Here is a 12,316-nt window from a genome sequence, read left to right as displayed (position 1 = left end):
CGTAACTCAATTACCTTCGTCTTCCATAACCGGCTCCAATTCATCATCTTCGCGGTTGGTCAGAGGCAATTTGTTTTTGTTTTAAAGGTTGATCACCCGAAATTTCGAAAGTCGCGCGCAAGAGCGTGTCCAAAAGGGCGATTTTTGGGCGGTTACGTCGAAAAGGGAAGGAAAGAGGAAGAGAGTGGTAAAAGAAAAGGTATTTTAATATTACTCTTTCAACTCAATCTTCTTCACCTCCAGGGAGGTGGGAAGTTCGATTTGGAGGAAGATAAATTGATTGATTCAAAAGAGTGAAATTAGACGTTTCCTTGCGGCGGCTACCCGTTCTGCGCGATTTAATCAGCTTAATGGTATCGGGGCTACCTAATGCAGGGTTATCAATTATTTTGAGAAACTTTTCACGATTCTGTTGCTCTTTATTTTGATTGTAGAAAGCTGAAAATCCATTTGGCTTATGATACGCAAATTTTGGGAAAGCTTCCCTATCACGGACGTAAGAGTTGAGGTACCTCTGCTGATAAGGTTGTCATTTTGTCAATTTGATCCTAATTTTGTCTTAATTCTGTCTCAATTTTATCTCAATTTTGTCTCAATTTTGTCAATTTTGTCAATTTAGTCAATTTAGTCAATTTAGTCAATTTAGTCAATTTAGTCAATTTAGTCAATTTAGTCAATTTAGTCAATTTAGTCAATTTAGTCAATTTAGTCAATTTAGTCAATTTAGTCAATTTAGTCAATTTTGTCAATTTTGTCAATTTTGACAATTTTGTCAATTTTGTCAATTTTGTCAATTTTGTCAATTTTGTCAATTTTGTCAATTTTGTCAATTTTGTCAATTTTGTCAATTTAGTCAATTTAGTCAATTTAGTCAATTTAGTCAATTTAGTCAATTTAGTCAATTTAGTCAATTTAGTCAATTTTGTCAATTTTGTCAATTTTGACAATTTTGTCAATTTTGTCAATTTTGACAATTTTGACAATTTTGTTAATTTTGACAATTTTGACAATTTCGACAATTTTGACAATTTTGACAATTTTGACAATTTTGACAATTTTGACAATTTTGACAATTTTGACAATTTTGACAATTTTGACAATTTTGACAATTTTGACAATTTTGACAATTTTGACAATTTTGACAATTTTGACAATTTTGACAATTTTGACAATTTTGACAATTTTGTCAATTTTGTCAATTTTGTCAATTTTGTCAATTTTGTCAATTTTGTCAATTTTGTCAATTTTGTCAATTTGTGTCAATTTTGTCAATTTTGTCAATTTTGTCAATTTTGTCAATTTTGTCAATTTTGTCAATTTTGTCAATTTTGTCAATTTTGTCAATTTTGTCAATTTTGTCAATTTTGTCAATTTTGTCAATTTTGTCAATTTTGTCAATTTTGTCAATTTTGTCAATTTTGTCAATTTTGTCAATTTTGTCAATTTTGTCAATTTTGTCAATTTTGTCAATTTTGTCAATTTTGTCAATTTTGTCAATTTTGTCAATTTTGTCAATTTTGTCAATTTTGTCAATTTTGTCAATTTTGTCAATTTTGTCAATTTTGTCAATTTTGTCAATTTTGTCAATTTTGTCAATTTTGTCAATTTTGTCAATTTTGTCAATTTTGTCAATTTTGTCAATTTTGTCAATTTTGTCAATTTTGTCAATTTTGTCAATTTTGTCAATTTTGTCAATTTTGTCAATTTTGTCAATTTTGTCAATTTTGTCAATTTTGTCAATTTTGTCAATTTTGTCAATTTTGTCAATTTTGTCAATTTTGTCAATTTTGTCAATTTTGTAAATTTTGTAAATTTTGTCAATTTTGTCAATTTTGTCAATTTTGGCAATTTTGGCAATTTTGGCAATTTTGGCAATTTTGACAATTTTGACAATTTTGACAATTTGACAATTTTTACAATTTTTACAATTTTTACAATTTTTACAATTTTTACAATTTTTACAATTTTGACAATTCTGACAATTTTGACAATTTTGACAATTTTTACAATTTTTACAATTTTTACAATTTTTACAATTTTTACAATTTTGACAATTTTGTCAAGCTTCCCTATCAAGGACGTAAGAGTTGTGGAACCTCTGCTAATAAGGTTGTCATTTGATGTGTTAGTGAAGTGGAAAGTGAGTGATTTCCAGTGTCGGTGAAAGCAGAGCGGTGAATATCAACATGGTAAGTACATCTGTCAAACTGTCAATTTTTCAAGGTCAATATTAACCCGTATAGACATCAACCATTTTAGTTTTAATTATATAACCATAATAATAATCAAACTTTATGGGAAATGGTTGATGTCTTTGTGAGTTACTACCTAGTTTCACTGTTAACTCTACTTGAAAATATGCTTATAAGTTCCATAAATCTCAAACCAGGCAAATTTGATGAAGAGCTTCCCAATCCCGGACGTCAGAATTGAGGTACCTCTGCTAAATTTAGAAATTTTGCTGTGTTAGTGAAGTGTATTGGTGAATGATCAAGCACTCAAATGAACTAATTTCAAACATGGTAAGTACATCTGCCGATTGGGAAACTTCTCAATCACGGACGTCAACATTGAGGTACCTCCGCTAAAACTAAAGATTTTTTGCTGTGTCAGTGAAGTGTTACAGTGAGTGATCCAGTAATCAAGGGAACTAATTTCAAACAGGGTAAGTACATCTGTCAATCTGTCAAGCAATCTGTCAATGTCAACAAAACAATTAGTTATAAAACAGTAATTACTAGACGTTCACTGATTACTTGAGCTCAGTCTCGCTTTTCGTAACTCTTATTAGCTTTTGTTAGGGCCTAACGATAAATCAATGCTAATTTATTCCAAATCCGTAAGCCTGTCCATCAATTAATGGGCTCCCAAAAAGAAGTCAAACAATTGTACCAGATCATGCTGCTCAAAATAGCTTGAGTAGCTTACGAAGACAAGCCTCTCTTGAATCGTTCGTCGAAAAAAATAAGGGGCGTTTGATAGGCCCATTTTACACACTTGTTCGCGAACAGAACCTTAAAACACAAGCCAGAAGAAACGCCCGGAAACTTCAATCGACGGCCTCCGGCCGAAGGTTATAAGCTTGTTTCGGGTGATTTGTCTAAATTTAGAGGTAGAATAGGTTCGCTGTCAATGGCACTGTCACGATCGTCGAGATAAGAGACCCTTCCACAGAAAAAAAAACCTACCGAAACAGTTTGGACGTTGCAGCGAAAAGAGATGTTAGTAGAAATGAGTTTTTTGTTTTCTCGTTGAAGGGTTAGTTTGATAAATGATAAGAGGTTTTCCACGTGGAGAAAAGAACTGAAAAAAACAACAGAGCATGCATACCCTCATTTATATATCCACCTGTATCCATTTCGTGGTGATGTGACTTCATTGTGGATGGGCTTCCTGAAATCAAGCAAAGAAAGAACGAAAAAATGAAACTTTAAATCGAGGTCAAATATGTCAATAAATTTTCATTTCCACAACAATGTATATTCAAAGGCAAACCACCAGCACCGTCACCACAGTGAACTTTTGTGTTCAGTGGGTCTGTCTTTTTTTTCTATTCGTTCTCACAACAGTGGGTTCTATTCAGTAGAGTGATAAAAGAGTGGCGATGGAAGAGTGTTTAGTGAGACGGGGGAACTAGTGCTGATGAAGAAGATTAGTATATTGAGCTATAAACTGACTGCACAATTTGTAGTTTTTTTAGGGGAGTGTATTTTTATACACCTTCATGCTAGCTAAAAAATGTCTTCGATCATAAATTTTGCATTGCTCTACAAATTATAATTTTTTCAGTATCTACACAAAAAAAATAAGTTGAGTATCCATTCAAAATTTTGTTTCTAGGATCGATAACTGTACAAAGTTTGAAAATTTCTTTAAATTTAATTTCTTTAAATTTATTATTTTAAATTGAAAACTAAATTTAGCTTCTTTGAGCTTTATATTGCGCAATATAAATAAATGCGTATTCTTAAAAAAAGTATTTTCGGATTTTTTTTTGTACATTAAAAACAGAAGACTTCTATGGTAAACAGTTTTTATGATATGAATAAATGTAAACCCCTTCGACTAAGTTTACTTTATTAAATTATAAAAATCTGAGTGTTTTCTCTTGAATATCTCGTGAAACAAAAACTTCATTATTTTAAAAATCATTCCAAGGTTTTAAAGACATTTTTTTTAAATACTCAAATTACAATAATTTCCAATATGGGTGTTGCGGTTGCTGGCAGTACGGGAAAAAGCAAACGACACTTCTTTAGCGAGATTAGACCCTTTGGGAGAGTATTCTACAACTGCCAAACGTCTAACCTGCTAAAGAAACATGGGAAAAGGAAAACAAACAAATACCGGAGACAAATAGACATTAAAAGTGGATTCCAGATAAACGTTGATTAATTTAATTAATCCTGATGTGCTCAAACAAGTAAATGGCAAACCAGCACCAGCAGCAATTGTTGTGGTCGAACGATAAGGATTGCACCTACAGAGGAAGACTAAATGTGAGAATTTGATTATTAACCTATTTTGCTCTACAATAATAACAATAAATTGTTTCAGCTTTGAGCTGCGGCTAAGAACAGAATCGATGTCGCTGCTGCAAAAACTTTCTTTAGTTGATCCGAAATTCGTCGTCACAACAATGGGTATCAAACAACGGGAAATTTTGTACAAATTTGCACTGTTAAACAACATTCAGTTGAAAATACTCATATTCGAAAAGAGTTATTTTTAATGATTCAATAATTTTAAATTAGTTTTCGCTGCATGACAATTGAAATACAAAAACGAGAAAAAAATGTTTAAAAAACTAAACGAATGTTCATAATTTACAACATCAATGACGCAAAATATCAATAAGTTTAACAATTTTTAATTTTAAGTAGGCCGTTGCACTTCAAAATCGGCCCTAAAAATCATGAGGCAAAACAAATATTTTTCAAATAAATCTTCACATTTTTATGAAAATAGAAGTCTAATCGACTAGAAACAACTTGAACTGCATTTTTTTTTGCATATTTGGGCTCGTTTAAGAATATTTTTAAATTTTGTGAAATTAGTACGGCAAAAAGTTTTTGCTACGGCCTTAAATTTTTTTCTACAAAAAAAAAAGTATTTTTTTAAGATGCAAAAAATTACATTAACATACGCCAATTTGGACAAAAAAAAAGATTTTCGCTCCGGCACATATTTTAATGTTAAAAATACTGATTTTTTTATCAATATTCATATTTTTTTAAAGTTTAAATTATTATAATTCGTGGGCATTAAAGACGTTTACAACATTTTCACCATTTAACAATTTTTTATATAAAGTACTAATTTTTTTCACAATATATCGCATTTTTATAATTTTAGTATTCAACACAATTTTCATATTGTCAAAATTTTGAGTTTTTCGTAAAAAAAATTGTAAACAAATCTATACAATACATCGCGTCGTTACCAATATATTGCAAAGTTTCAAATAAAAAAAATAACAATGAGTATTTTGTTAAAATTTAAGATCTCAAAACATAAAATTGTAATAACGGGATTTTAGAAATTAATAAAATCTTAAGTAATATAAAACACGATACTTTGTAAATTTTTAAAGTATTTTTTTCCCTTTAAAACTAATTAAAATTTAAAAAAATATGTTTAAATGAGTTATCTTCGGTTAACGCTAATAAAATTATCGTGTTTCGATATCGATAATCATATCGCTAACGTCGGACAACAAAATTTTCGGCGATAACTTTATCGTTTAACAACGTTGCTTTTTTTTTGTTAATCGTTTATTATATGTTTTTCATCAAATTCAATCAGAACGAATGTATGATAAAATGTCGAAAGATATAAGGTCGAATGGACAAAAGGTCGAATTCCAAATGGTCGAATTTCAAAAGGTCGAAAATTTTCAACAACAAAAAAATTCTATAATGAGCCTAAATGCATAAATATTGAAAATTAACTATAAAATGGTGTTATGAACAGTTTTCAGATCATTACAATTTTATTTTCATTAAAATTTAGTGTTAACTTTTTGAAATAATTCACTCTCGGAATTTTGAGACATTTTTAATCATAAACTTAAAAAATATTTTTTTCAAGAGCTTTTACGACCGAATATATGTTTAAAAAAAAGGTTACAATAATTTGCTAGTGTTTTTTACGTCTGAAGACTATTTCTCTTTTTTGGAACTGAATATGTATAAAAGATCGGATAAAATCACTAACATATTCCAACCATCAAGAATAATTAGTGTTTAAAGAGTAGATAAACTAACAACATATTTTAGAAGAATTGGTTTGAACTTGAAGAAGAAGAAAAAGAAAAAATGGAATAAATATTTTTTGTGGTTTGACTAGTTCTGCACATGTTTAAATATGTTTGAAAGTTCACAAATATATATAAGAATTTTGTTTAACTTTTTCCAAATTCGACCTTCTGTCCTTTCTCGTTTTGTCAATTCGAACTTTTGTCCATTCGACCTAATGTGTGTCGACTTTTTGTCGGAAATTCCCCCAAATCGATTATGATTTACATTCATTCAATTAATTAAAAATTGTTGTTGCTCTTATTGTTATTGGAATGAGAATCGAGATTTCCGGTCCATAGTTTTAGTGGAACAAGTTTTCTATTCCAACAATCCCTTTTTAAATAGGAGAATAAATGAGTGTATTTTGGAATCTAATAAAATTTAAATAAAACTAAACTATCTTAAGTGAACTTAAGTGAATTGCCAAAAACCAAAAAATAAATAAAACAGTTGCAAAATGCCTTATAAATTTCCCCCTTCTCCCCTAAACCACATAAATTAGTAGTAATAAAGCAAAAAAAACGCAACACCCTGAAGAAGAGGCCTCCTCTCCGTTGATGCCTTTTTACGATCAAAACGCGCCCGTCGTTTTCTGTGTGTGCATGTGTCTATTTCGCGCTCTATGACACCATGTAGTACAAGCCGGGTAGAAACAACAAAAAAAACATAGCAACCATTGACAACGCGATCGTGATAGGGTGACCCGGCATCCCTGTCACCACCGCCTGCCTCGATCATCATCATCATGAATGGGATCAATTACCACCACCAACCAGCTCTCCAAAACGGTAGTGAGGAGGCGTCGTCGTTACGCCACGATCTAAGCAGGCGCTCATAAACGAGATTATAATTACAGTTAAGCAAGTTTAGCTAGACAACTAGACGTATTGGACGCATGCATTAAGAGCATAATCAAGCAATTTAGTCGCGGTCACCCCACCTAGAAGAGTATCAACAATCTGTTTGAAAAAATGCTCAAAACACGGCTAATCGTCGATGCGGTGGTTTCCGAAATAAATCCTCCTCTTAACTGCCGAAACGAAACGTCAAATCGCATCGAAAATATCTTTCTAATCCTGGGTGGCTCTCGAAAGACCGCGGAAGACAGTGACAATCATTAAAGAAATTTTTGTTGTTGTTGTCCTCAATTTTGCCGACACAGCAATTAATCGAGTTATTTTGGGTTGTTTTACTTCTTGGATTCTTTTTTTGCTACATGCGTTCAACGTTCACTCAAGTCGCGGCTTGCTGGGAGTGACAGGGAGAAACGCCTTGCTTTTAATGTCGAAGCACTTTCTGTCGGTGTCAGTTTTGCATTTATCGATCTTAAGATGAATTGATTGCATGTCGCATTAAATAAAAAAAGCCTTTTTGGACAGTTATGTCAGCAGTTACAAGTCACCTAAAAGGGTTGAAGGAACTTTCTGAAGACCAACTTGGTCATCCAAAGCCAAAACGGTACCTTTGTATGTAGGGACTGCAGTCAAACCCGCGACCCGCTATCCAACCGACCAGAAAGTGCGATAAAAAATCGATCCGAAAAGCAGCGCAAAACGAATTGCAGCTCTGCATGCAAACCGTCGATTTAACTCGCAAAGTCAGTCCACCTTATGGCCAAGTTCTTTCGCTCGAAGTGGACCTTCCACTGCAGCAGAAGCAAAAGCCAAAGCCAAAGAACCCAGCGGGACAGGAAATGAAATGCACTTTTATAACCCCGAAACATTTGAAACATATGCAGAAATTAGTAGGGTGATACGTTTTTAAAAAGGGTTTGCAACTTTTTTTGTGAAACAATATCATTTCAAAAAATTTAAAATTACTTAACACATTAACCAATTATTTGAAACATAAAATGTAATATCTAAACAAATCATAAATTTTAATGATAGAACGAATGATAACCGAATTAAAAAAATAATAATGATAGTATAATGGTTCTGAGGACCGTGCGAAAATTATAGGCTAATTTTGAAAATTTTGATTTTTGGGTCATCAAGCCTGAAAGGGTTAAAGAAATCTAATCTAAACTGGATTACCTCTTGATTTTTAGAACAAGGTACGGGATGTTTTGGGCTCTCAAAAGTGCTGAAAACGCATATGGGACATTTATGCGAACAGGAGTATATTATGGTGTTTTAGAATTGGAATGATGCCAGATATCCATTGCAGTTACAATAACATGAAAATTTTCACAGCAATACGTATTTTTTCTATATTAAGAAAATGCATTTTTTCTCGAAAAAGAAAACTCAAAATTATTGTAATTGCAATATGGGTATTAAAAAAATAATATGGGTATTAAATGATCGAGATTTTTTTTTTAATTTCGGGTTATAACACACATTTTAAAAAATACAAAAAAAAAATCACAAAACAATGTATTTGTGAATACATACTAAAAATTTCAGTTTTAGCAATATGGATATCAAATGATCGGGATTTTTTTTATACATTTCGATAGCAATATATTTTTTTTGTGAAATACTTAAAAAATACCGAAATTTTGATTTTTTGGGTATATAATAATTGGCAATTTTTCATAAATTTTGATAATTTTTTTTAAAGCTCAACATTTTAGCAAATATGTAATTTTGTAAAAATTTTGACTGTTTTCAAAAATTTGTGCTATTACTTCCGAAACGTATGATAAAATGCCGGTCATTTGATACTCATTTTGTAAAATTTTGAGTATTTTTTTCGAAAATATGTAGTTTTGTGAAAATGTTGAGTATTTCTCAAAAAATATTATAACTATCGAAATGTATGAAAAAATTTCGATCATTTGATACTCATATAGCAAAAACAGTAAATTTGAGTATTTTATAATGTTTTTGTAAAAATTACGATTATTCATTTTTTTTAAAATAAAGTGCACCATTTTCAAGTTATAGGCATTTTGAAGTATTTTTTTTTTTTTCAAAAAATATTCTGAGCATTCTAGAGATCGGTGAAGATATTCAAATATTGTCATTATTATAAATTGGCCCAGCCAAAGTAAATTTTGTTACATTCTACTCATTACAATTTGAAGCTATAAAGCAAAAAAAAATAAAAAAATAAATATCATATAAAGCTAAAGTAATGATTTTAGTTAAACTACATTCCATCCTAAAGTTAGCAAAATATTTGGGAGTTTACTGAAAAAAAAAACTAATTAGTTGTTTGTCCTTTCCCGTTCCGTTTATTAATTTAAAGAAATCCTATGAAAAATCATCCATACATTGAAAAAATATAGTTTTTTAGAATCGGGATCATGTCAGTTATCCATTGCAATTTTAATTGCAGTCTAGACTCGATTATCCAAAGGCCTTGGCAAAATTTCCCTTAGGATAATCGGATGTTTTTTTGTTGTCTTATTTTTGATTCTTTAGCTTGAGTATGACCCCTAAACTACTCAAAAGTGATTTAAAATGTTTAATCCCAAGATGGCGGTGAAGAAATGTTGAAAATATATTTTTATTTATTTATTAGGCATTCAACTATTCAAATTTGCCTAAAATGAGGTTGCTGTACTCGAATTTTATGTCAAAAGTAAGAAAATCAAAAATTATGAAAAAATTGTTCGTGATTCGATTATCCGTCCCATACAAACCTTCGGATAATCGAACTTCGGATAATCAAAACATCGGATAATCGAGTCTGGACTGTACATGAAAATTTTCACAACAATACTTATTTTTCCTGTAATTTTAAAAAGGCAATTTTTTTCTCGAAAAAGAAATCTCAAAATTATTTTTATTGCAGCATGGGTATCAATTTGACTGAACAATTAATAAATAAATGTGTTTTATTGAAATATTAGAATTTTAAAAATATTTCCTAATTTTTTTAAGCCAAGTCAAAATCAAATAAATTTAAAATACATATTTTTGCCAAATATTCAATTTTACGCCCATTTTGAATGTTAGTCTTGATTTCAAAATTTACAAAATATTCTTTTTCAAAAAGATCATAAAATTTCACAAATTTTTAGTATCCGAACATTGAAAATTGTGTCATTAGTTGCTGAAATGCGGAAATGTTTGGATGAGACTAAACATCAATTTTCTTGTTTCTTTGTCTCTTATTCCCTGTATTTCAGCAACAAGAGATCAAATTTTATTTTTTTCCGCAAACATTAAATCGATCAGAAAGTTCCTTCAAAAGTTACAGATTTTTGAATATTTACCTACGATTTTTGTATACATATCTGTCAAAATTGAATAGAGCCTTGTATAAGTGAATCAATAATACAAAATGGCTTCATTGGTCATAAGAAAGGCCCCCACAAAGTTTGAACCAACTCAAAAAAATATAAATAAAATCCATTTCCGGTTTTGGTGGAGAATTGCTCTTATAAATGTATTGATACTCACAGTTATGAAATTTAGTTTTTTTTAATCTTGAATTTTAGAAAAAGTGCCAAGGCTGCTGCCCATACAAAAGTGCTTTGAAAATATTTGAAAACCTGTAACTCAAGACCATTTGGTAGTTTCAAATTTCAAGCCTAATTTTCTTTTGTTGTTTTTAGACTGGTACAATTTTTTTAAAGGCTCAACTTCGACTCAAAAAATCAGGGGGCAAAACATTTTTTTTTCAAAAAAATTCAGAAATTAAATATAAATCAATTAAAAATGCATTACCCTGCGTTTTCAATCACTTTAGCATGTGTTTGTTTATTCAAAAATCTTCTGAATTTTTTGAAAATATTCTATGTACAGTTCCGCAAAAAAAAAATGTGGGTTCTATTTACAACACAAAAAAAAAGTTATTCAGTACTAGTTTTTCAACAAAAAATACGTTGTGTCAAAAACTTTTTTGCTCCCCGCTTTTCATTTTAAATATTAATTAAATCAAAGTTTTTTGTAGTTCTGAATATTTATTTAAAAAAGATAGAAAAGAACATTTTGTCGGGATTAAACAACTTTGGACGCCTGATTAACTCTCATATAAATTATTACACCAAACATTTCAAACCTTACCTTCAAAAGATTGATGAGGAGAGGAAAAATCAGCTCGTTCGTATTTACTCAGGTTCTCCAAACACTAGCATCAAACCAACCACCCAATCAGAGTCAGCCAGAACCAGCTGGAACTCCTTCGTCGACTCGAAAAAAAACTTTTCTGCTCTTCTAAGCAGTTATTTTTTTCCTTCCACAATCACGACGACGACTCACAAAAATAGGCCAACTCGCGATCGAAACAATAAAAAAAATTCGTGCTAAATTTGCAAATTTGTTTGTTTTGTTTTTATCGCGCGAAACTCGAAAAATTCTGCAAACTTGAGCGTCAGCTCGGGTATCGGATTCAAAATTAAGGGGAAATCTTCTTCCAACACCCGTTCCGGTGCGTCCGACGTCCGACTGGCGACTGAAAGTGATTTGTGGCCACTATTTTATGACCACCTCTCCTCGGACTAAGCAGTAGTATGTAGTAGTAATCACTATTCAATTGATTCCAAGTCTGCGGCAGCAGAAGCTCGACTGTGGTGTCACCACCAATTCATTCATGCTGACACAAGCCACTCTCCACCCACACTCCTCGAATGCACACACGTGCTTCACCTTGCCTCCACTTCTTGCACTTATTTTAAGCGGTAGTTTAAGTGACTAGACTTAACGCACCAAAAAACGAACTTGAAAATATTTTTATTTGCACGGCAATTTGTCGCGACTAGCAGTGAAGCGCAAACAAACAAAATCTCACATTCTTTCAGCCCCAAAATTTGCCGTTTTTTTTCGTTGCTTCTTTTTCCCACACACAACCCCAACGACGCAACGTGAGAGCGCGCAAAACTCCGACCGCGACTTCGAACCGAATTCCGAGAGCTCCTGCAATCAACTGAGCAGCGGCTGGCGTGGAAATTCGCGGCAAACCGCGAAACCGACAAAGTAGGCGCGTGCGGTGAGAGGAGAGAATTGGGAGAGAATCAAAGTGCTTGTGGTTGTTGTTGTTGGGAGAGCGAATTTCGATCAAAATTATCTTCTTCCTTAGCGGTGCGGTGCTATCTCAATCGAATGCAAAGAGTGGGAGAAGAG

General features: G+C 31.6%; 1 protein-coding gene across 5 annotated transcripts in view; it reads right to left on the bottom strand.

Annotated features, from left to right (window-relative positions):
- The window catches only part of LOC6038206 (aminopeptidase N), a 67,901-nt gene extending 55,796 nt beyond the window's left edge, over positions 1-12,105 (bottom strand). The window contains exons 1-3 of one of the 5 annotated variants that reach the window (XM_038257034.1): positions 11,261-12,105; positions 3,331-3,393; positions 15-47 (exon numbers count right to left, since the gene is read on the bottom strand). In XM_038257034.1, the coding sequence (XP_038112962.1) occupies positions 15-47; positions 3,331-3,379 (82 nt within the window). In that variant the 5' untranslated portion in view covers positions 3,380-3,393; positions 11,261-12,105. Of the gene's footprint in view, positions 1-14; positions 48-3,330; positions 3,394-11,260 lie in introns of those variants that run through there. The other 4 variants (XM_038257049.1, XM_038257053.1, XM_038257061.1 and 1 more) reach the window with 4 other exon arrangements.
- Between the last annotated feature and the right edge of the window lie 211 nt (positions 12,106-12,316).

This window comes from Culex quinquefasciatus, chromosome 1 (assembly GCF_015732765.1).
Source record: "Culex quinquefasciatus strain JHB chromosome 1, VPISU_Cqui_1.0_pri_paternal, whole genome shotgun sequence".
NCBI lineage: Eukaryota > Metazoa > Arthropoda > Insecta > Diptera > Culicidae > Culex > Culex quinquefasciatus.
This window is presented reverse-complemented; position numbering and strand designations above follow the sequence as displayed.